General features: G+C 40.6%; 1 protein-coding gene across 1 annotated transcript in view; it reads right to left on the reverse strand.

The window, feature by feature from the left end:
* The window catches only part of pak5 (p21 protein (Cdc42/Rac)-activated kinase 5), a 55,427-nt gene extending 31,915 nt beyond the window's left edge, over positions 1 to 23,512 (reverse strand). Inside the window, exons 1-3 of the mRNA XM_041976488.1 lie at positions 23,250 to 23,512; positions 9,979 to 10,202; positions 8,629 to 8,673 (exon numbers count right to left, since the gene is read on the reverse strand). Coding sequence (XP_041832422.1) covers positions 8,629 to 8,673; positions 9,979 to 10,202; positions 23,250 to 23,304 — 324 coding nt within the window. The 5' untranslated portion in view covers positions 23,305 to 23,512. The remainder of the gene's footprint in view (positions 1 to 8,628; positions 8,674 to 9,978; positions 10,203 to 23,249) is intronic.
* Between the last annotated feature and the right edge of the window lie 2,936 nt (positions 23,513 to 26,448).

A 26,448-nucleotide genomic window follows, 5' to 3' on the forward strand; every position in this document is an offset into this window, starting at 1 on the left:
GAGGTCTAAATCAATGCCATCCACTTCAGCTCAGTGCCAAGAAAGACAGATGCTCTCTCTATCTCTGTGAGGGTGCACGCCTGCACAGGCACACATCAGTCGGGAGTTATTTTCCTTCCGAGTCTATTTCTGCTTTGACCAATTTAATCCTAAATCAATATAAGTCAGAGAGCAATGCGCAGCAAGTCAAAATCTAATTTAATTTTAAATCACGTGTATTGATCAAAATATCCAACTTTGTTATATGCTCATTAACACGCTCAATGATCACCACAGTTAATGTGTATGACAGTTTAGAGCACAAATGTAGTTTTTTTAGAAGCGGAACAAAGAAACACTTTATTTTAATGGGCATATATAGCTAAAGAAGTTATTTGCAAGACTGTCATCAGAGACAATTCATGCACGTTTCCATTTATGCACTTATTTAGTTATTCATTTAACAAGACAGTAGACTTTCAAGGAGGATGTTAAGACATTCTGGACTTGCTCCATATCTTCAAACGCTCATTCTGGACAGTCTAGCATCTCAGAGCTTGCCCAATATAATTAACACAGCAATAAAATGCTTTCCTAAATTAGCAGCTTCCTGTGTGCATGTCAGCAACATAACATCCCACTTCCTTATTCAATAAAGACAGTTTTGCACTTTCTCCCCTGAAGCAAGGACTGAGTGACCCTGTGAAATCAGAAACACTATCTGTAGAAGCTCTGCTTCTAAATGTATATGCACAGCAAAGCTACAAAAATATCTGACATGCTGTGCTTAGGGCACAAACCTGCAATCGCTCATGAAACATGAGAAAACGAGCTGCACTCTGTACAGCCATAATTCATCAAATGTCAAACTTAGGAGGTAAAAATGCAACAAAAATAGACAGAGGTCTCAAACTCAATCAAATGTGTGACCTTTACATGTACAGTTTTTATCATATCAGAAAAAAGTAGCTGTGCTGACTGTAGCAGCTACAATCTGTTATGGTGCTGGCAGAGAGACTTGTTGCACAAATACACATAGCCAGCATACCAGCATGCAGTCTTGGCTCACCAGAAGCAGAAAGTGTTGAACGCCCCACCTGTAACTGCTTATGAACCGTCTGTGCCTGGGGTTTGAACACCACTGCCTCTTGAGTCTTCATTGCTGCTTCCTATGGCTTCAAGCACCTGAGCTTCAAGCTCTCAGTCCTCCTGCAAGTTTAGGCCCCAAGATCTGCCGCTACCACCACCATAATAAGTCACCCTGCCCAGCTGTGTGGATCCAATGCAAGCCTAGCTCTGCACACACCAAAAGCAGCTACTGAGAGACACTTATGATCTAGTTTCCCCTTCTCCACCACCTGCCAGTAAGCTGGTGGGGGGAAGGTTGGCGGCTGCCATCACTGACCCACTGACATTTACAGTAATACCTCATACGGGTGGTATGTGGTGTTCTTGTCATGCTAATTGCCACGTGGTGGGGATGATGCTCAGCAGTCCTCTGTTACAACTTCATGAATGGTGGCAGCCTTGTTTCTGTCTGACCCAGACTAAATGATCATCATTAGTTAGATGGATTTAGTGTCACTGTATCTACTAAACAAAAAACATCACGTTGTTAAAAAGCATGTGATGGAAATTTACCTTACAATTCTTTATGCATTCTGGTGGATATTTCCAATATGATTTTGAGTCAAGATATTTTCAGTGTAGCTATAACGGGTTTTACAGCAGTGAGCTGTTCAGATACCTAAAATACCACCACCTCGCCACCTACACTACCTACACTACATGAAAACCTACAGCTGAGGAAGAAGCTTACATATCTCGAAGTTGTCAGTAGCCAGTTAAATAAATATTAGATATCTAAAATATATATGAGGGCAGGAAATTACAAAAAAAAGTTTGATAACTCCTTGATTAAACAGGCAAATTTGTGTAAATGTGTTAATAATCCAACGGTCGATGTCACCAGCAAGTCCTCACTGCAAAAATGTAGGCAATATCAGATCTTATACATGTAAACAGGCCTCCATCAATGTGCTGTGTCCACCTGCTCCATCAGCAGTGGTTACAATAATCAACATCCTCTTTCAATACCCAGTTCATTCATTTTCAACAACATGACCTCAACATGAGAAAGAAAATATTACAATGTCGTCACTGAAAGAGTGTATCCAAATGCAGTCACCTTTCATAAAATAATTTTTACAACACAAAAACCCACTATGAAGCCGTCTCACTAGTTCAGTGTTTCAGGGTTTCCATTCCTCGCTGCCCTCTTCTGATTCATCTGTGCTTAACAAGTGGATCAACAAAATTCATCAAAGAGAAACGTCCTCCCTAAACAAGCAGTTGGTATTTTGCCATTTTAATCCATCCAGCTGCGTTAATAGATGAATCTGAACAATTATTGTAAAATTGAGAGGGACAACCTCAAAGATTATCATTTATTTATGTCTTTTTTTTTCTTTGGATTGCCAATGCTGGGTCTATGTGTACACCTTGAGGGTCATCTGATGATCTTAACATTAAAACAAAGATCTTATGGCATTCACAGGAAGCTGCTCTGAGTAAAATGAGGATTGTTAACTGTTTTACAGTACAATGTCAGCATGGTACACACGCCCTGGTGATGTTTAACCTAATGTACTTTAGTACTAGTCTAAGGGAGCTGCACAGTGGTGTGGAAGTTAGCACTGCAGCCTCACAGCAAGAGTATGTGCATGCAAACAGTGGAGTTTGTGTGTTTGCCCCATGTATGTGTGGGTTCTCTCCAGGTACTCCGGCTTCTTTCCACCATACAAAGACATGAATGTTAGGTTAATTGGTCACTTTAAATTCTCTTTAGGAGTGAGTGTTAAAGGTTGTTTGTCTCGCTATGTTTGCCCTGCAATGGACTGGCAACCTGTCAAAAGTGTGCTTTGACTCTCACCTGCTAATCGCTGGGATAAGCTTCAGTGACCCTGAATTGGACTAAGTTATATAGAAAATGAAAACAATTAATGTACTTTGGCTCTACTCATATGTCCTCACCCAGATTGCAACTGTTTCAGTCCAAGTTAGCAAAGCTTGGAGTCTGAAGGCCCATCCTGGGTCTTGTCCCTGGATGGGCCTACTGTCAGGTAAAGGGTTTAAAAATTAAAGAGACAGTTTGCTTGTTTTGAAATGAGGTTGTATGAGGTACTATAGTCAGCATACTAACTACAGTGGTTGCTTGACCCCAAACTGGCACAGACATTCAGCAATGTGCTGCAGTAAATGGGGTCAGCACAAAAAAAAAAATTATGTAGTCATAATATTATACACCACTGAAATGATTCAGAACAGATCTGATGCATAAAAAATGATTATTTGAAATGCAAGACATGATCTGGTACACAGGATCTGAAAATTGATGATAAATAGAATAGAAGTTTTGAAATCAGTAAACCTCCTTTCGGGGAGACAAAAAAAGAACGACACCAGACTTAATCAACTTTTTTGCTTTCTTTTGCTAAATTTTTGAATGGTTGAAGAAATATTTGAGAAGAAAACTTAAAGGACTAAAAAGGCCCAAACAAGACAAATCAATATCTGTTCAGGCGTTGGCTAAATAAAGAATATTTTCATTGCTTAACCTGATGTCAGACACTTCATTCCCCTGAAACCCAAGCCCCTCACATCCATTTTAGTTCTCTCTCATTAATCCACCAAATACTTAAGATAAAAACATTAAAGTTACCTTAGCATGATTATTCTGATTTAAACTAACCCATTAAAATGCAAAGTTTACCAGCAACTTCTGTGGTTTGATAACGTGAAATTATTGGTTTTGTGAATGGAGTCTGGTGGCTTTGAAACCAATACTATAATGACAGATTCCCTTTCAGAAAGGGCTGATTAATGACAAGTAAGATGATGAAATTATTCTATATAAAAGCACACATGGATATTGATTATTTTCAGGTGAATGTGCTCCCACTGAACCTCTCTGATTTTACGTGTCATTCATTTTTCTCATTTACACAAACCAAGAAATCTAATGCCCGCTCATGGCTTCGGAAACATGAGCTTCGGAAACATGAGCAACCAGAAACAAGTAGATAGCATTAACGAGCTAATGGCCATAAATACCACTGCTAATACATACAAACACATTCATCTACAAGCACGCACACACATACCCAGACATCATCACGGTAAATTACACCTTCAGCTCCACAGGAGTTGGCAATTTGAGGGTGTCAAAGTCAAGGTGCAACTTGAGCCTGCCTGGCATTAATAATAACCACTGAGCTGCCCCTGTTAGCGCTAATGAATGCAGCACATTAGCACACAAGTGCACTTCTATCGTATCTAAACACACACCTAAGCAAATTGAGAGCAGAACAGTAAGGAAGTTTTGCACAGATGCTCTCAAGCGCCATCCAAATACTTGAAATTCTCAGAGTGTTGAGGCTTTTAGAGGTTGATATTTTAAACAGCGATGTGCTGTTAGGGAATGGCATTAGCATTGTTCAGACTCATGGATTAGCATGTGTGCTAGAGGCAGGTGGGGGTTGGAGGGGAGGTAGAACAGATCTGAGAATCAAAGCTTTAAGCAGTACTAATGCTCGGCTGAGATGAGCAGTCTGACAACAAGTACGCAAACCTTGTGAATAAACGATGAGTGCGCAGGCCAGAGGGCAGGTGTAGTGGTTATTTCTGTATGATGACCGTGCTGACCTCTCAAACTGCTGGACCCACACACACAATCACACAAGAAATACATACACACTTTCACAAGCAGACAGGTTAACACACGTCCAATATGTCAACCTTTTACTGCACTCTGTCCCTGTGTGTTGTTTGGTGAGGAAGGTCTGCCAGCCCAGAGACCGCTTCATCCATGCCAACCTAGTGTGTACATAAAACACACACATACACTCAGTAGACAGAGCTGGGGGAGCCTGCCAAGCAGAGGAAGCCTTATGTCAATCAAATGTCAGGACAACCAGGGGGAGAAGGATATCAGGCCATGGGTGAGACACTATAAATAATGCAGCCCACCTTGGTAACCAGGGTCATACGCACAAATGCACGCACACACACACACACACACACACACACACACACACACACACACACAGTTCAGAGGATACTGAGTTACATGCATTTCCTAGAGACTTTACTAAACCACTTCACTAACCACTTTTTTGCATCCCAGATATTTGAAATTATGGAGCTTGGCTATCTTATAAGAACTATACTAGACAACAGGATACAGAAGATTTGGGAATGTCTTGTTAAGTGAAGCACAGACTTTGTGACTTGTAACTGCTTAAAGACTGTGAGAGGAGGAAGCTGAATTCAGACTGTAACACAAACAGCCTTCAATAAATATACAGAATACACAGTGGGATGCAAAAGTCTGAAAATATTAGCCAAGAGAGAAACTTTATAACTTGATCCCCCCCCCCAAAAGCACAAAAAGAAGAAAACACATTTCTCTATATATTTTTTAAGAGATTCATTTTAAGTTACCTTCATTTAGGTTTCAAACAGAGGAAAAAAGCAGTGTCAGTAAAGTCACAGTCAGTCAGTATCACAGATTTTCATTTAGTTCAGAGTTTTTGGTTCAAGTTTGGAGAATTTTTACAGGTTCTTCCTCCAAAATGTTCCTAGTTCTGAGAGATTTAAGAATGTATGAGTATGAGAGAAAGAGACCAAGTCTGAGTGCAGAGTTTTGAAAGGAAGAATAATATATTTAAAAGCAAGAGGGGACTTTCTGAGTGTGAGAGCAGAATTTTAAGAGAGAGCAAGATGATATTTGAGCGTGAAAACTAGAAATCTTGCTCTCAAAGCAAACAATTACGCTCTTGATTAAAGATTGGATAATAGCCCCATAGTCAGGCTACCTCTGGCGAGCACATGGAGGGCTGTGTGGCCCCCCAAAGAAATGCCACCCATTACTGACCCACTTCCAAACCGGTCATGCTGGAGGTAGCGGTCCTGCTGCTGGGTTGTTGCCCTCCTCCGGCCTCCTCCACGTCTCCTGATGTACTGGCCTGTCTTCTGGTAGTGCTTCCATGCTCTGGACACTACGCTGACAGACACAGCAAACCTTTTTGTCACAGCTTTGTGCCATCCTGGATGAGCTGCTCTACCTGAGCCACTTGTGTGGGTTGTAGACTCCGTCCCATGCTACCACTAGAGCGAAAGCACCACCAGCATTCAAAAGTGACCAAAACATCAGCCAGAAAGCATAGGAACTAAAAAGCGGTCTGTGGTCACCACCTGCAGAACCACTCCTTTATTGGTGGTGTCTTGCTAATTGCCTATAGTTTCCACCTGTTGTCTTTTCCATTTGCACAACAGCATGTGAAACTGATTGTCAATCAGTGTTGCTTCCTAAGTGAACAGTTTGATTTTACAGAAGTGTGATTAACTTGGAGTTACATTGTGTTGTTTGAGTGTTCCCTTTATTTTTTTGAGCAGTGTATATATATATGTGTGTGTGTGTGTGTGTGTGTTATGGGTTTTTTTGTTTGTTTGTCATTATGATTTTTGTAAAATGAAAAAGACTGAATTAAATAAATGGTGAAAAAAATAAATAAATAACTCAAACGTTTGAAAGATGGCAATATCAGATTGTTCTGCACACTCAATTCAAAAAATCAAAAGTTTTAACTGCACGTGAGACACTGACTTGCACAAAAAGAGAGGAAAATAAAGTGTGAATAACATTTGAATTAAATCATTGTGACTTACATTCCACCTTATCACACATAGAGTATCACTCGTTATATCAATGCATGCACAGTTTGAGCAAAGTTTATGTATAACTTTGTATGAGTAGTTGATTCGTTCTCTTCTGGTCTTTTACCCTGAATCTGTTTTGTGCACTCACTGGTTATATTGTTTATTGAGAGTGTCCATGTTAGACAGTTAAGTCCGGTAATGGCTGCATTTACAAATGAATGGCGGCTAATTGTAGGCTGTTGAGTTGTTGATTTCAAACCACACAGCCTTTTGGTTGTATTCTAGGCATGATAGCAGGTGTAAGACAACTCTGGATTTTCTAGTTTTAAATGCAGCACAACGACTATTTCAGATAATATTTATCTGCTTCAATGTTTAAGGTCATATATCCAAATGACAGAATTCAGTGAGTGTCCCTAAAGTACATATATTGCAACAGATATAGTCCTCATACATGTCTGTATATCATCAGATATGGCGCATATTGACCTCTCTGGATTTTCAACAAAAATGGTCCAGATTCTTCTAAGAATTAGAGAAATATCCTCTACAGATATGTCAGGATTCAGGCCCTTTTCAATATCTTGACCTAATATACTTCCAGACAGGACTGCAGGTCATATCCAGAACCCCGTATGACAAAAATCAGACACATCAAGTATCTGGACACAATATATGTCCTCATGTAGTATCTTGTGTCCGTATATCACCAGCTATGAAACATGCCTCAATATGCACCAGAAGGATCCCCTACAGATATTTCTGGATTCTTGCCCTTTTCACGCAGTTTTCTTGCACCGTTGTACCTGCAGTACACTCCTAAGGTCCATATTTCAGTCAGCCGATAAATCTTTCAGTTTGTACCTCTTAAGGTAACTCACTATGGATTTTGAGGTATCTTATTGATTTTCTTCAACTTCTTTATATCCTGCTATTCATTTAACTTAATTCCTTCCTGCTACCAGTGACATGTTCCCCATGCTACAGGTTGCAATAAAAACCAATCAATTTGCTCCATGCTAAACCATTTTCTTTCATAACAGAGCCTTTTTCTTTTTGTAGCAAACTCTTTCCTAATTTTTGATAAAAACTTCTTGTTTTCACCTCTTCAATCCACAACAATTACTTACAAAAATTATAAGGATATTTCAATGTTAACTTTTACTTTAAAAAGTTATAGATCACATTTCAACAGTCTTCATGAGGTCTTTCATTGTCAAACAGATTAGATTGAGCCTTTAAGCAATCCTACAAAGTATCTTTTACTAATTTATGCATGCAATTCTAAAATATCACAGACTTCAATAAATCAATATTTCATTTCATAGAATAAGATCTTTGGGTCAGTTGAGGAGAGGAGAGGAGAGGAGAGGAGAGGAGAGGAGAGGAGAAGAGAGGAGAGGCAGTTCTTCATCAAAGCAGATGAAGATGTGGAACGAAGGGTTTTTCTAAAACATGCAAACCCTTTATGACCTATTTTCTACAGAGTGGAGCCCCCCAGCAGAGCAGAATCAACTGCCATGGCAACATGCACTTTACATCTCAGCCATCATCATCATTATCATCATTATAATTAACAACATCATTATCAACGGTGCTCTGGAGCAAGCAGAGAAACAAAGGGAACATGCCACTGCACTTAGTCTTGTATTTTCTACCAAGGATTCATGCGAAGGAAACAGAAGAAGAGTGGAGATGAGGTCTAAGAAAAGACTTGGCATGTATCAATGTTATGTCATGTGTGGAATCATTCTCCATGTTTCTCTCTATTCCTGCAGACATGCCACCTCCACCTGAGTGCATGGCAGCAGGCCACAGAGGAGAGATGGAACAAACAGCTGAGTTGTGAATGTGTGAGAGCAGCTATCTAAAAAATAGAAGAAGAGTAAAAGCAAAGGAAAGGGGATTGAAGGGAAAAGGAAGTCATACTTTGGACAACGGCGTTTCAGATGACCGGACTTTCTTGGGAGATATCTGTGAAGAGAGCAAGAGAATTATTTTCTTGTTTCCCCCTCTTCAGAGATATCTCCTGTGGCATATTGCTGTTCTCTGTTACAGAAATTTGACTGACTTTTTGGGGTTTTTCTTGTCAAAACCTAAAAGTGGTTCGTCAGAAACTAACAGTGTCTCACTGCCTAATGCAACCGAAGAGCTACAGGGTTGCATTTAAACTCTAAGTTACAAAGATTTTGATTTAAAATTACATGTTCTTATTACATAAGTCAACAGAAGGGTGCACGCAAGTGTTGTATTGCAACACACGCACAACAAACATTGACTTGCCTTCTATGTGGTTAGAGTTTGGGTCACACATGCAGTGTGATGGAGCTACACACAGTACAGCAAAATAATGAATGGTGCATCTTAAGCAGTGACCCTACAAACAACCATTAGGCTCAATTTATCCTCCATTAAGTAAGAAAAGGTGGTCAGTTTGCATTAATAATTCTAAGTTCTGCTACAACCCGAGAAAGGTGAACAAAAATATTGAAAATGTTTAAGAGTTTATGTGGCTATAATTAGACACTGACCATTTTCAGTGGACTGGATGTGTCCAAGTGATAAGAACCACCGATAAACAACAACACATCAGAGGAGACACTCAGAGAGAAGAGGAGACACACATTCACAGGGGTGTTACAGAGATGTCATGCAGCTAGCTGAAGGGGAAACATCAGCTAGAAATGTGTTTTCTTATCACCCCGATAATAATAAATAAAATTTAAAACCACAGTCAACAATTTTGGACAGGTAAAGGTAAGACACACTCCAGTAACAAACATTTGCATTTGCTATCACTTGTAGGATGTGTGACTAAAAAATTGCATCATATGTCATGTGCCATGAGTATCCAAGGTTTTTTTTGTTTGTTTTCTGTATCTGTACATGAGTTTGGCACAAGGGAGTCATTCAGTGTTACTTATCACAAAAATGATAAAGCATTATAACAGACTGTACACAACATGGCTATAATTTCAGAAATGATGGAGACATTTGAATGGTGTGAAGTGACCAGATGGTATGGAGAATTGTCTGTTTTTCCTCTGTGGGAAAAAAAGGGGAGCAGGTGTAGAGTGAAGCAGTGAGAAACAAAAACACTGAGGAGACAGACACCTACACAGAGTGAGAATGCAAAGACAGAAAAGTAAAACAAGTACAGAGAAGAATATAAGTTTATACAAACAAAGAGAGAGGGAGGAGATAGAGAGATGATGTATGAACAATAGGTGTTAATGAATTGTTATCTGTGGCCAGATGCCATCTGCCCATTCACTCTACCTTCATTGGTGCCAGCTGGATGGGGGTGATGTAGGAGGGGTCCACCATGGGCTTGGGGCGGTTGGCAGTGTCTGCCAGCAGGCTCTGCCATTGCTGTGGCAGCCCGGTGAACTTCTGCTCACGTGGGTCGAAGCCCGTGTGGACCCGGTGCTCAAAGTTAGACGGAGCTGAGATCTCCAGCCGTTTCTTCTTCTTACCAAACATGCTGGAAAACCCTGGCAAACCTGGCAACCCAAATGAGATTAAGATTAGGTCTGCAGCTGCACAACTGACAGGTTGACTTCAAAGAAATTAGCATTGATGATTAAAATACATTTTTGCATGCAAGGGTGTCTAAGGTTGGTCCTTGAGGGCTGCAGCCCTGCAGGTTTTCAATGTGTCCCTGCTCCATCACACCTGACTCAAATTGAATGGGTCCAACAACCTATATAGTTCTGCACAATGACTCATTAATTTGACTCAGGTGTGTTGGAGCAGGGAAACATGGGAATCTGGCCCTTGAGGACCAAAGCTGGATACCCTTGGCAAAGTGTCTGTAACGTGGCTAAATTGTATTAAATTGAATTTCAAAGCAAAATTCTCCTTTCAGTGATTTGGTTTAGTACCATCACCATGACTATATTTTGTTATATTCAACTGCATGAGAGATGGGACATTAAATGAGGTTAAATGGATTTAGATGTGCATTTTTAATTTGTTTTGTACTGATATTTCATATGCCTTTAAAAATATCCTACACACCTAATAAGGCTTATGTAACATCAATAACCTTAATATTATTAAATTTTTCATTCAAAAGTTGGTATATTTTTAACCCAATCCTTCATTAAATTTCATTTTTTTGGATGTATTTGCTTTCTGTCCTACTAAGTTAGTTAATTTCTCCTCAGCTTGACTTCATGAAAATCTCAGGATTTTTTTGTGGAAATATAGCATGCACTGACAAAAGTTGCTTTAAAATGCCCAGGGATCTGTCACAATCTCACAGTCACTCTTACACTTAATATTTGGTGATGTTTACATTGCGCTGGTTGGCTGTCCAGCCTGCTGCATGGTAAGCTCAGGCTTATAGTGCCGCAGGATAAAAACAAGGCAAGCACGAGCAAAAACATTACAAAAGTGTTTTTGATTATGTACCATACAAGAGGGAAAAATAGCTAATGTACAAAAGAAAAGAGGACAAAGATTTAGATGTTTGTTTGTTTGTTTTGCCCCTTTTATTCAGACAGATTTAAATATTTGGACACCAATGTGCATTTTCTTATTTTAGCTGTTCACCACAACACAAGTTAGAGTCATATGAAGAGAACAGGCTTCATGTGTTGGCTATCAGAAGGTATGAAGAGTTTAAGAATTATATCTGTTTATCTCAAAAATAAAAAAAAAAAACTTCTAAAATGTTTTAAGGATGTGTGTGTGTGTGTGTGTGTGTGTGTGTGTGTGTGTGTGTGTGTGTGTGTGTGTACTTTTGTCTTTGTCAGTATGATTTTGATTCTAAATATGGTGTTTGTATTTGGAAGCTTTTGCTGTGGCCCACAGGCTGCAAAAAAAAAAAAAAAAAAAAAACAGACAGAAAGCAGGGACATTATGAGTGGCCAAATAAACAATTTGGTCCAACCTGAGTTGGAACAAAGTAATAAAAAACATTAAAATAGTCTGAACACAGAAGGGTCATTATCCATCCATCCATCCATCCATCCATCCATCCATTTTCTGCTGCTTATCCGGAGTCGGGTCACGGGGACAGCTGCCTAAGCAGGGAAACCCAGACTTCCCTCTCCCGGCCACATTCACCAGCTCATCCGGAGGGATCCCGAGGCGTTCCCAGGCCAGCCGAGAGATGTAGTCCGTCCAGCGTGCCCTGGGTCTTCCCCAGGGCCTCTTTCCGGTGGGACGTGCCCGGAACACCTCACCAGGGAGGCGTCCAGGAGGCACCCTAACCAGATGCCTAAGCCACCTCATCTGGCTCCTCTCAATGCGGAGGAGCAGCAACTCTACTCTGAGCCCTTCCCGGATCACCGAGCTTCTCACCCTATCTCTAAGGGAGAGCCCGGCCACCCTGCGGAGAAAACTCATTTCAGCCACTTGTATTCGCAACCTTGTTCTTTCGGTCACTACCCACAGCTCGTAACCATAGGTGAGAGTAGGAACGTAGATCGACCGGTAAATCGAGAGCTTTGCCTTTTGGCTCAGCTCCTTCTTCACCATGACAGACCGAGGCAGAGTCTGCATCACTGCAGATGGCACACCAATCAGCCTGTCGATCTCCCGCTCCATCCTTCCCTCACTCATGAACAAGACCCCCCCCGAGACACGTGAACTCCTCCAGTTGGGGCAGGACACTATTGCAGACCCGGAGAGAGCACTCCACCCTTTTCCAGCTGAGGACCATAGTCTCGGACTTGGAGGTGTTGATTCTCATCCCAGCCGCTTTACGCTCGGCTACAAATCACTCCAGTGAGAGCTGAAGATCACAGCCCAATGAAGCCAACAGAACCATATCATCCGCAAAGAGCAGAGACCCAAGCCTGAGGCCACCGAACTGGATCCCCTCAACACCTTGGCTGCGCCTAGAAATTCTGTCCATAAAAGTTATGAACAGAATCAGTGACAAAGGGCAGCCTTGGCGGAGTCCAACCCGCACTGGAAATGGTATTTGATTTACTGTCGGCAATGCAGACCAAGCTCTGACACCAGCCTTACAGGGACCGGACAGCTCATGCAAGTGGGTCCGGTACTCCATACTCCCGGAGTACTGCCCACAAGAGTCCCCAGGGGACACGGTCAAATGCCTTCTCCAAGTCCACAAAGCACATGTAGATTGGTTGGGCAAACTCCCATGCCCCCTCAAAGACCATGAAGAGGGTGTAGAGCTGGTCCACTGTTCCATGACTGGGACGAAAGCCACACTGCTCTTCCTCAATCCGAGGTTCGACTATCTGACCCTCTTCTCCAGCACCCCTGAATAGACCTTACCTGGGAGGCTGAGGAGTGTGATCCCCCTGTAGTTGGAGCACACCCTCTGGTCCCCTTTTTTGAAGAGGGGGACCACCACCCCAGTCTGCCAGTCCAAGTCTGGCCGCCTCGACAATAGAGGCACAGAACACAGCCCACTTGGACTCAATGTCCCCCACCTCACCCGGGACATGGTTGAAGCTCTGCCGGAGATGGGAGTTGAAACTCTTTGTGATAGGGGTCTCTGCCAGACGTTCCCAGCAGACCCTCACAACACGCTTGGGTCTGCCAGGCCTGACCTGCATCCTCCCCCACCATCTGAGCCAACTCACTACCAGGTGGTGATCAGTTGACTGCTCTGCCCCTCTGTTCACCCGAGTGTCCAGAACATGCGGCCGCAAGTCCGACGACACGACTACAAAGTCGATCATTGAACTGCGGCCTAGAGTGTCCTGGTGCCAAGTGCACATGTGGGCTCTCTTATGTCTCAACAAGGTGTTTGTTATGGACAGTCCACGACAAGCACAGAAGTCCAGCAACAAAACACCACTCGGATTCAGATCAGTGGGGCCGTTCCTCCCAATCACGCCCCTCCAGGTCTTGCTGTCATTGCCCACGTGAGCATTGAAGTCCCCCAGCAGAACGAGGGAGTCCCTGGAAGGAGTGCTTCCCAACACCCCCTCCAAGGACTCCAAAAAGGGTGGGTACTCTGAACTGCTGTAAGGTGTATAAGCACAAACAAACAGTCAGGACCCGTCCCCCCACCTGAAGGCGACCGGGCCCCATGGGCAAAGGCCCAGCCACCAAGCACTCGCCTCCGTGCCCCACCTCCAGGCCCAGCTCCAGAGATGGGCCCCGGTGACCCACGTCCGGGAAGGGAAACCCTGGTCCTTGCTTTGTCATCATCATAGGGGTGATTTGAGCTGCACTTCGTCTGATCCCACCCCTAGACACCTGTTTGCCATGGGTGACCCTACCAGGGGTATGAGCCCCCGACAACATATCGTCAGGACACACAAACTCCTCCACCACGATAAGGTGGCGGCTCAGAGAGGAGAGTCATTAGTTTTCACTAAACATTTGGCAAAGACAGGAAAAGCTGGATGACTTGATGACAAATGCAGCAAGCCAGCAACAACAAGCAAGGCTAAATTAATGTAAAAAACATCCACAAATTCATTACAGCTGAAAACCAGAACAGAAAAGATATGGCAAAGAATCACAAAGAAGGAAACCCATTCGTTTATGATGTATATGGGTGAAAGACATTAGACTGAAAATCATTCTAGACAGAACAGACAACATGACACTGTTTAAAAATGGCTGCAACTTAAAGGTTCCACATTTTTTCTTGCTTAAAACAAACACTTCATCTGTCTTTTTAAATGTCTAATTGAAATACAGACTCAAAATATTTCAAAAAGTGCTCATTTAAATATATTTTCAGACCTATCTGTATGTTTTAACAATTTACATACAACACTCAGTTATAGACAGACACATGGAAGCTCCTGTTTGTGCTTTGAGGAGCTCTGTGGAAGTATTGTTGTGTTATTGGTGGTTTGGGTATTTGCACAATGTCCAGTCTCAGGAGCAGAATGTCTAATGCCGTTGCTACAGCTGTGAATGGAGTCTATTGTGTCAGTTCTCTCTAGGAGACATTGTCTTCTGAGAACAACAGCCCATCCCACTTTTTTATTTTCCATCTCCCTCTATGTGATTGCTTTGGGTAACGTTTGCTGTTCCCGTCCATTCTATTCATTAAAGCAATTAACATACTTACAAAAATGTGCTCTACATAGTGCGCGAATCTCATTTATGCAGGGTGGAAGAAATAAACAAGCATTACTGTGGAGTTAAAGGAAATATATCATGAAAAAAATGTGCTTCAAATCATATGCTTGGGTGACTGAAGTTACCATAAACAAAAATATACAATCCTGCCTCTTTCTTTGTGTCCAATCTTCAAGTTCAGACTCCATCACGTATTTGCTTGGCCTTGGAAGTGAGAAGCTGAAACTATTTTGTTTTGCCTTTTTTTTTCACTGCTATTTATTCATTTATATATACAGCCACCATCCTGACCTTAACCACAATATAGGTAAAAAGTATCGTATGATTACAATTCTTAAAGACTAAAGGAAACTAAAATGAAAGAAATCTGAATCCTGATCCATTTATGAATCTTGGGTATACACTAGGGCTGCAACTAATGACTATTCTGATGGTCGATTAGTCACCGACTATTAAAACGACTAGTCGACCATTCGAATTATGTATCTCATGATTATTATAAATGGATCTTATTTCACTTTCAGATTTGAAATTTTGCATAAGGTTGTTAAGTCTGACGTGCCTCCTCTTTAAATGTTCGAGCATTGCAGACGTACTTCGGTGGTACACAAGGTCCGCTTTACAAATCTCACATGTATTTAATTTATTTTGTAAGTTTAACGTGAAGTTATCCCAGACTTTTAACGTTTTCCGCCACAGTTTTCTTCCCTAGTCCGCCACCACATTTTTCCCCTGGCATGCAACTCTCAGCAGAGATTAAAAAAGAAGACGATGTCTTTAAAATAATAAAATTTTTTAAAAGAGGCAAAAATATCTCAAAGCTAACTAGAGAAGTGTATTGGTTTTGTGTATGATTGGCTGAAAATGTCACGCTGCCAGAGTGTCAGAATAAACCAAGATATTTACAAAAAAAATAATAATAATAAAAAACTTGTAAAAAAATAAATTCACTGACTCCTTTTCACAGTCCACAGCTCTACAAAGAATTAGATCAAAGTCCAGTAAAGAACATTCAGCACTTTTTTCCAGGTCTTTTAATGGAAAGTTTTGAAAGATGCTACTGCTCCTAATAATGATTTAAAAAACATGGGAGTAAAAAATGTCAGGGAGCGCCGTTATTTGTTTATTAAATACAATGTAAAACTATTGGTGGTATTAAAGATCTTATACGGCCAAAGTGTCGGCTTGGATTTGGGGTTGGAGCCAATCAAAGATGTCGTAGGGTGAAACCCAAAGTCAAGTCAGTTCAAGTCAAGTTTAATTGTATAGCACATTTCCAACAGGGCAGCTGACCCAAAAGTGCTTTAGAAACTAAAAGGTAAAATAAAGTGCATAATATTAGAGCAATACAGTACAATACGGCAATTAAAACAATTAAAAACAAATTAAAAACAACAGTGACTGGGACAGTTAAAACCTAGAAGTAGCCATCTATCCTGCTGATCTGAGGTCAGGATTCCCCTAAGGCCTTCCCAGATTAACATTGAGACATAGTCCCTCCACCCAGCCCATGGTCTCCCCCCAGGGCCTCCTCCCAGGGGACTTGTCCAGAACACCTCGTCAAAGAGGCATCTAGGAAGCATCCTAACCAGATGCCTTAGCCACCTCATTTGGCATCCCTCGATGTGCAGGAGCAATGGCTTTACTCTGAGATAGATCAACCGGTAAATCAAGAACTTAGAGAGGGAGCTAACAGTTGATAAATTTGTTCCTTCACAAAACAAAATAATTTACTTGTTGCTTCTGCAACTGCTCAGAAACATGAAGTTAATCACAAAAGCAATTATACTTTGTATTTACCAGCCCTCATGCTCTTAACAAAGAAAAGCAATTAGCACATAAGCTTTCTTTTTCCCAATGAGTTATTGTAGCTCCCTAACTGGCAATAAAAATGTTTGAATGAATATGTTACCATCTTCCCCTCACCCTTCTTTGGAAAGCTCCAGGAATTCACCCAATTAGAAACCAAATCAGGTTGCTCTCAGGATGACACTTCCCTAAAGAAAAAGCTCTCCCTAATACTGAAATACCTGCAATATATACAAAGCTAATCTAGAAGTACACAAAATTAAGAATTAAACAACTGGAAATGATCATGCCAGGTACACTTTAATCTGTAGCTTGAAAAGAAATGATTAAATATTAACACATGATTCCTTTGAATTAATGCTGAGTCATGCGAGCAGCCTGGAATAACAATGTGTGGACAGTACCAGATAAACACAAAGTGCAGTTTATTTTTTCTACTTTTACTGCTGTTTTTTTTATTTAAAAAAAATCTAAAAAAGCCACATCTCACAAAAAAAGGAATAATAGTTCCCAAAAAAAACTGCTACGGGATATAAAGAGCCAGCAAAAGATTCAGTAACAGAATTTTTAATATATACCCACATGCAAGTCACTAACTAAAAGGTGTTATTTAAATCTGCTTTGCAGCACCCTAAATCAGTTATAGCTATGAGAATGACCCTTTTTTAACTCAGCCGAGTCTCTCCAACAGATGCAACGACGGAAGTCTCAGAGGAGTCTCTTTTTCTAAACGTAACTTTAAGCAGACCAGGCAAAAAATGTAATCATGGAAATCTTTCTCAGTCATTTCCTTTGTTGCCCAGCAGAAGAGCCAGCCAGACCAAATTAGCGACCTCAAACAGGAAAGATGGAGAGACAGATTGATGGGACAGTCAAAAGAGGTGGAGGGTTGATGAAAGCAAAACAGTGCAGCACAAGAGGAGGGGAGACACAAGCTTACAGAGCCACCTAAAAGAGACAACAATGTAGGAAAGCCTTAAGGTCTCTGTGATGTATGAAGAGAAACACAATTTTTATGCCTTTGAAAACTCAAAACTGAATCCAAAAAGGTGTTACGGTATAGATGGAAACCTCATCACAACTCTCCTGACTACACTGTAAGCCCAGTTCAAGCATGCGTTGAGTCATTTGTGAGTAAAAATATATTTTTTAGCCAAAAATAAAGCTTGACAGGGATTATGTGACCCCCAAACAACACTTAACAGTAAAATGGTGAGATGTTTGAGTCAGAGAAAAAAATTACATCGAAGTGAATCATCCATCTGTCAAGTGTTTCCAGAGTGGTACATCATTATAATCCTATATAGTAGTTTAAATAAACAGATCTGAAAAACTCTAAAGGATCTGGTAAAAAAAAACACAATTTAAATACTTTCTACAAGTATGCCCTGATAACTCCTTTACCCTCATCTTTTCCATTTTATGCTGAATCATGAAACTCTTATGTGATGCAGACATGTCAGCAACCCTTTTCACTGTTGGCTGATGTCCATTTAAACACCCAGAAATCGATCCAAGGTTACTGAACATGTCACTATTTTTAGAGCATGTACACAAAGTGGCTTCTACTAAATGAAATATGGGCTGGTAGACATTATGCTGATTAAAAATGACACTCGCAAAATAAAGCCAATAAACACAAGATCAAGGATGATGCTGGAAAACAGCTCCCGGGAGGGGAGGAGCCATCCACAAAGAATTACCCTGCAGCTGCCACAGTAAATTGCACAGTGAATAAACAGGGCTTGAAAGTCTTAAACTGAATCATCAGCTGAAAAGAGCAACAGCTGAAGCCCTTTTCAACCTTAGAACGATAAGCAAAGAAAATACAGTTGGCTAAAAACTGGATCAGAAATGTGCTGGATGATCAGACTGGGTCCAAATATATTGTATCTGTAAAAGATCTGTAAGCCCAAATATAAATGAGTAAACATAAGCTGTCCATGTTATGCTTTAAATTTAGTTTAGATCTTGGAGGGTAATAGCTTTCAGTGGAGGCAGTGTGATGGTGAAAGGAGGGCATCGTCCTCACTAGAATAACAAGGCTTGTCATCACAGTAGCCAATTTCAATGTAGAATATATCAAGATGAGATTCTGCAATCCCATATCTTCAGTCTGGGATCAAACTCTACCCTCCAAGATGACACCGCTTCCCCCACAGAGCAGGGTTTATCAGAGACTATCTCCAGCTTTTAGGAGTGGAGACGATGGAATGGCATCCCTGTCCTGAACTCAAACCCACTGAACACTTCCCTGAGAGCATAAAATGTTTGACCCCAATTTGGCCTTAACTTATGACGTTGACTAAAAAATGTGAGTGTAGCTGCCAAAACCCAGTCACATGACCACCACATGTGGCCCACAAACAAATTACCATAAGGAAGGCTTGCTGTATTAGGACCACTTCTGGCTCACAAAATACTTGCCATAATCCATGTCCAAGTCAGCAACTAACATCTGGACCACTTCTGGCCCACACAACACTTGCCAGTGCTAAAACTGAGCCGTAAGTGCAAAAAGTAGCCGGATTTGATCCAAACATGTCTACTATCGAGGTTGTGGGATCAGCTTGGGTGTGCTGTTTATACTAGAGAGACCAGCACAACCACATTGCCTGACTTGCTACAAATACTGGTTGAAGAATGGGATGCCACCCAATAGTGTGTGACTAAGCTGTTAACCAACATGAGGAGGAGGGGCCAGGTTGTTGTGGCTGTGTATGATTCTTCCACATGCTACTTAGGCCCCTGTTTGTTAAATTAATACATTTTTAATTGCCCAAAGAAGAAGAAAAGGGATTTAAGTGACATTGAACATGGCATTGTCATTGGTGCCAGACAGGCTGGTCTGAGTATTTAAAAAACTGCTGATCTACTTGGATTTTAACCCAAAACCATCATTAGGGTTTACAGAGAAGAGTCTGAAAAAGAGAAAATATCCAGTCAGCAACAGTTGTCTGGACTAAAATGTTTGTTGATGTTAGAAGTCAGAGAAAAATGAGCAGACTGATTAGAGATGATAGAAAGGCAACAGGATGTTAAATAACCACTTGTTACAACCAAGGTATAATACCATCTCTGAAAGCACATGTCACAACTTAAGCAGATGGGCTACAGCAGCAGAAGACCACACCTCCTCCTGTCAGCTAAGAACAGGACACTGAAGCTACAATTCACACTGACTAAAATAAAAATCAGAGACCAGAGACTGTTAAAATGTTGCCTTGTCTGATGAATCTCAATTTCAGCTGAAACATTCAGATGGTTGGGTCTGATTTGGTGGAAACAACATTAAAGCATGGATCCATTAGGTCCGGCTCGTGGTGGTGTAATGATGTGGGAGATATCTTCTGGGCACACTTTGGCCCCCCTTAGTATCAATTAAGAATCATTTAAACACCTCTGTCTACCTGAATTTTGTTGCTAACCATGTCCATCCCTTTATGACCACAGTCACCAGATCTAAATCCAACAGAGCAGCTTTGGGATGTGATGGAACGGGATTCTCATCATGGATGTGCAGCTGACAAATCTGCAGCAACTGTGTGATGCCATCATTTTAATATGGAGCAAAATCTCTGAGGAATGTTTCCAACACCTTGTTGAATCTTTGACACCAAGAATTAAAGCTGTTCTGAAGGTAGATCCAAGCCAGTACAAGCAAGATGCACTTAACAATATGGCCAGTGAGTGTATGTTGACCATTTATCATCAATAAAAACATCAATACCTCAAACACATTTTGACTTGAAATAGGACAACCACAGGTTTCACGGCTCAGCAGAAACTTCTGCTTTCATGAATGATCTATAACTGATAAGCATATACACAGGTGTAGAGGTGGGATTCAATCCTCATATATTAGCTGACTTTAACACCGTATCTTGAAGTATTTGATTTTATATCTTGAATCCTACTGTACTTGCCATATTAACAAAGACATATCACATTGGGGAAAAATCTGAATTTAGTTATGTCAACAAAGAAAACAAAAAAAAAAAAAAAAAAAACTTAGATCAGTCATCTTGTTACTGATTTATAGATACACTTAACCAAAATTGATTAGACCAGATTTTCTCTGGACCTTTCTGCTGTTTGAGCTGCTGAAACAAGATAAAAAAAAAACATGGGGGTGAATGTCGATGGTGGGAGAACGTATATGCAAGGATTAGCAGCCTTGCTGTTTGTGCTGTAATGGAGCGTTGCCCTCCTCTGATATGATAAGTGTAAGCAGACTTCTGTGTGCCATGTAAGTGGGTGTGCATGGAGGTTTTGGCTTAACTGTTCTTTTTATGGTTGTTTTTTATGGTTGTCAAAATATCAACCATATATGATAAAATCATATATGTCATAATTTTAAGATGAAAAATGATCACTTATTAAGAGCAGCTCCTATGGGGTGGTGAAACCCTCCTCATCTATACGGGATGAGGTCTATATTTCTTATATTGTTAATTTAATGTCACTTTGTGACTTGATTTGTACCTTTAAAGTCTCTTATTGCCACTTTTTTAAAAATGTGTCACTGTTATCAAATTTGAAACCGTTCTTTTCTTCAGAAACCAATAAGATTTCTTTAAGTCCTTAACATATATCTTACTGATGCATCCCACTAAATATAATTGTTTTTGTTTTATCTTTTTTCTTTCAATAATAAACTAAGGTAAATTTGCCTTGGTCTTTACCATTAATATAATTTATTACAGCCGAAGCTTAACAATATCTCTGTTTAACTTTTATCTTTTTAGTAACTAAAGATTTTCAAATCACCATCTTGCACCTGTGATCTATAAGCAGCCATAGTGAAGGCTGTGACCCCTAACCTAGAAGGGATTATCAAAAGCTAGTAGGGCTTAAGTCACATAGGCTCAGCTCAACTGAGACACAACAACAAAAGCACACCCACATTCAAACCACTGAATGCACATAAGACAGCAGATGGGGGACACATGTTTATGCACTTGTAGTATCCAAACTTATTCCTGCAAAGGTTGTAGAAGTTCCTATTTCACATCAGTTTAACAGGTTTGGACTGCACTATTAAAATGTGAAGGCCTCTGGGAATTGCTTCCACACAGGCCCAGGCTAGAGGAACTACTTAAAGCACAACTTCTCTTGGCTGCCATATAAGCACCTTTTAATTTATGGGCAGATTGTAAAGCACTTTGTGAAGTTCAGACTAATGCCTGCAAGGTTATCCTACTGCAGAGTTAGAATGTCACTCTGATGAGAAAGTGTGCCTGGTAATATATGTCAGAGATTAGAGATTTGCAACCCCACCATTCTAAGTGTGGAGCTGGAGTGAGCTGTGATTGTGTGAAGCCCTATGTGCTCTGAGAAACACATATTTCCTATCATTCATCGTCAATAAAAGTGTATACACAGACATTAAGCTACAAAACAACTGAGAGCTCAGTAAACAGAGACATTATGAACAAAGATACAGCATATTTTAGGCTATAGGGCTGCCATGGAAATGCATGTCATCCCAGTTTGGTACGATATACTGTAGCTGAAGCAAGCCAACCTATACAGAACAATTGTAATTTCCCTCTGGGATAAATAAAGTATTTTTCAATCCAGCATATCTGTGAGTGTCATGAATCAAAGCTCTAAAGACTCTGGCACTAAAAGCAGTTTGAATAACTAGAAATCCATTCTGTGATGCAACATGAATATATACCCTTTAAATATGTAAAACCAATATATTATAATGCATTTATCTTTCCTGGACACAAAACAGTAAGAAGCTCCCCTGTGCATAGATTTTCAATATATATACCAACACAATGACACTAACATACTTAAAGGGCTACTGGTCTCAGGGCAGAGATCCTGACTCCCAGGCTGATTTGTCTCCAAACCATCTGTCACCATCTGAGCCTCCACAGGCATTTCCCCTTCTGCAAAACAACGCCTCAACATGCGCATGCTGCAATGAAACAGGGACTCTGCACATGTGTGTGCACTGGTATCCGTAATGGCTATTTTTGGTTCCTAAATGCATGTCAACACTCTGTTGCAATACAGTGTATTAATTTTGGATCCCTTACAATTGTAATTCAGAAACATATTCTGGTATTGGGATGCGCAGCATTTACTCATACACAAATATGCAGATACATTTTATACATAATTTAGGACGCAAGATGAAAAGGACACAATTCCTTGTGATAAACAAGTTGAGGGAGGGGCAATGTTCTCTCTTTCATTTGTTGCTACAGGGAGGAGGAATTCCTAATTTAATTAAAAGGTCAAATGTTTAGAACATGACTGAAGTCTGGTGAGCCATTCTTCTTCAAAATGTTATCCCTCCTTCAGTGCAGTGCAGCTTTGTGTTGTTTGAGTGGCAGAAAATTTGTTTCTGCCTCATCATTAGACTCCATGACCCTTGTTGCCCCTTGTCTTTTTTTCTAATCATGTTTTCAGTTCTCTCCCATTTGCATTGACTTGTTCTTTCTAGACTCTTTTCCTTCTGATGATTTAATTGGCTCAAAAACTGTTTACACAGGCACGTGTTTTACTCTCCATTCCCTGTAGATCTATCCAAAGAGCTGGAAATAACTTCAGCTGATAAGGAAGCTTTTTTGTTATCATTTGCACCCTGTTTACTACATGTTGAAAAGTTGTAACAAAACTCATTAAAAAGATATTTAAAGCCTGATTAAGAAGATTTTGATGCTCCGATATAATCTTTGATGAATGCATCTTACCTGGAAACAAGCTGGTGGTCTCTTTTAACCAATCAAAGTGCTCTGGGTAAGCCATGGTAACGGATAATTAGAGCCTCCTCAGATGTTGCGCTTTGATGTCAAATGCCTCTTCTAATAAATCCCTTATGCATCTTCATTTTCATTCAACAAATCGGGGAAACAGGGAGTCCCTAGGTTGAATTGTAAGACAATAAATCCCTGGAGAAGCGACAGTTCAGTGAAGTCATCAAACTGACAAATCAGGTCAAGTCCAGGACTCACTGCAGTCCCCTGCGAACTGCTACTACTATTGCTATTCTGCCTGCATGCTCTGATAATTCTCAATGTGAGATGGACAGGACACGAAAAATGCCTACGCTAGCAGCCCATGGCGAGGCGGGCCAGACAGCTTAAGCCTGGACCCACCCCATTTCACTTTTATTGTTTGTCTAACAGGGTTTGACCGGCCACATCCTAAACCGAGCACTTCTCAGACCTTCACCATCCTCCACTCACACGTGTGTCAACAGAACCACAAAAACACCAGCATAAGTGTCCTCCGGGCTCCTAAAACCCACAGAACTGAGTTTGTGTCAAAAACACACAAAACTGCCTTCTTCTGATGTCGGCATGTGTGGAAATCAACAATTGTGTCAAAAGCTGCACCACCAGGCACCCTATCACTGCTGCTTTCACAAGACAAGACACTCAGAGGAAGACAGATAGTGTGACAGAGGAGATAAGATGGAGGAAAAGAGAATGAAACAGCTGGTCCAGTCTTTGGCTGTGACAGAGTCTGGCCGTTTGCCGATGCTTAGGGGACATTCATCGGTGGCAGCCAGGGACAGGCCCTGTGCTGAGGACAAACACACAGCGGTGCAACGCTGTCAAGATCATATTGTACAGTTTTTTTTCTTGTCAAAGATAGAGGGCGAGTTACAGAAAAAGTAAAGGATCTGAGGGTAAAGGGGCCAGCTGGACAAATAAAAATGCATTGACAGAACTTCTAATTTCTGTGTCTAATCACCTTTCGGTGTCTAATCAGACAATCTAAATTACTGAGGAAAAAGCAGAACCTATCTTTTAGTCAATGCAACTGGTCATGTGTTGTAAATACCAAAGCTTTATAAATACTGCTCAAACCTCCGCCCAACAAACTATGGGCCCTCTGATCAGCTGTCTTGCCCCCTGCAAATGAAAGACTTTGGTGCCTCTAAAGAGAAGTAAGTTTTAGGTTAATTAACAGGAACAGTGAAGGTCAAGCTAAGGATTAGATGAGCAAGAAAACCTTCTAAGAGGAAAACTTGAAATATCAAATGAAAATAAAATAAAAACTTCTGTTTGCAAATTAATTTTAGGAGGATTTCAATCTAAAAGAAAAATTTCTGGTTGCATTGCAGTAGTTAAACCTGAAAACACTGAGAAATGCAATTTGGAATCTCAAAAAACTTGGAGCGTTTTGCAGGTACAATTAGTGAAAATCTTAATATCGTAACCAAAAGACTTTTAACTAGCTGTAAAAAAGTACTTACAAGCTGTAATACTTCACAAAAGGAGCTCTAATAAGTACTGACCATGATGGATGTCTTATCTCAAGGCCTTCCTCTCTTTTTGTTAAGTTGACTGAGGAAATTATGAAAATCAAAAGGCTATTAAGCTTAAAATATTGAAGAAATGAATCATATTTAACGTCATTCCTTCTGGAAATGCAGGCATCTTTTACTTATTTAAACATCCACAGTAACAGGGAAGCTGAAACTTTTGCTAACCTCTGCATCACCGTTAAAACCTCAATCATGCCTTTTAGTGATTTGAAAAATAGTTGCACTGAAGCATCTCGTGGACTTTTGATACAAACAAATTTTTGTCCACAAAGCTACTTTAACATTATGTGAAGAGAGAATGTGTTTGATGGTCAAAAAGATAAAGACACACCCCTCCACAAGTAGTACTAGATATAAATATATATGCCACCTTCAAGGGTCTCTCACTCGCCTTCTCTCTAACTCTCTCCCAAACACAAACACACGTGTGGAGGAGTAACATAAGCACTGTGGAGGTGGGGAGCTGCAGACTAAATTCAGAAAGAGACATCTAGAATTATGGCAGCTGAGGCTGACTTGGTTACTAATGTAAATGCCCCACATTTAAAGAGCATTAATAAAGCGTCCTCCACATGGTTAATTGCATCATAACTGTCACAAAGCTTGTTTGGGAAATAAGGGATAATTGCTTTAAAGTATTTTAGCACATGGTGTAGGCTGTTACTCATTTTCAGTGTGACGCCATGCAACAGCAAAAATCACTCCAAAAGAAGTGAAGACAGTTTGCAAAATCTTTAGTCAATTAGGAAGAAACTTGTAGACAAACCCAGCTATCATGTCTCCCCTTGATTGTTGGCTAACAAAGGAAAGCATTCTAACTCTGGTGCAGAGAGTTTCAGTTCACTCAATCCCAAACCGCCCCCTACACACTAACCTTCCGAAGTATCCGCTATATTAAGGCTCATCCCAAACCACGTGGTGTGAAGGGCGAGTGGACCATTTAGCCCTCAAATAGTGAGTCTGCAACGTACCACATTGTATGGCAAAATGGAGGAAACAGCCTTCAGATATGTGTTATGCATGTTTCTTGTATGTTTGTCACTGACAAAAAAATCACAAAAGGAAGATAAAGCAAAGCTAGCAAATCTTATTCTTTGCTGATGTTTGATTTGATGTGAGCACAATTTGCAGCACTCAATTCATTTGTTTAATTGGAAATGTCAAACAGTAATTGGGTTGAAAGACTTGAAGTATGATGTTGCTGCTGTCATTGTAATGGTTATTAAATTTATGATGTTTCAGGGATAGTGAAGAAAACAAGGCAACATTTTAGCTGGGCAAAAATATCTGTGAGTTTGCTGGGGTGTTCACGCCTCTGAAGAAGACTGAAGCTCCAGTCAAAGGTAAACTTACAGCTTCTTAAAAAACTCTTTGATCAAAAAGAATTCTTACAACTAGGGTTGCATCTGAAATAATGAGATTAATAATGATGCACACATGGTATAACTGCAGAACTATGAATTTATGGACCCCACAACTATTCGTGCCGTCACGGTGAGGAAATAATATTCCTCTGGTGCTAAGCCTAACAAGAACTGAATGGAAAAAATAAAGGAAAAGTAAGGAACTGAGGAAGCGCTCTGCCCGGAACGTCTGTGCCATAATAAAGTGAAATA

This window comes from Melanotaenia boesemani, chromosome 22 (assembly GCF_017639745.1).
Source record: "Melanotaenia boesemani isolate fMelBoe1 chromosome 22, fMelBoe1.pri, whole genome shotgun sequence".
Taxonomy (NCBI): Eukaryota; Metazoa; Chordata; class Actinopteri; order Atheriniformes; family Melanotaeniidae; genus Melanotaenia; species Melanotaenia boesemani.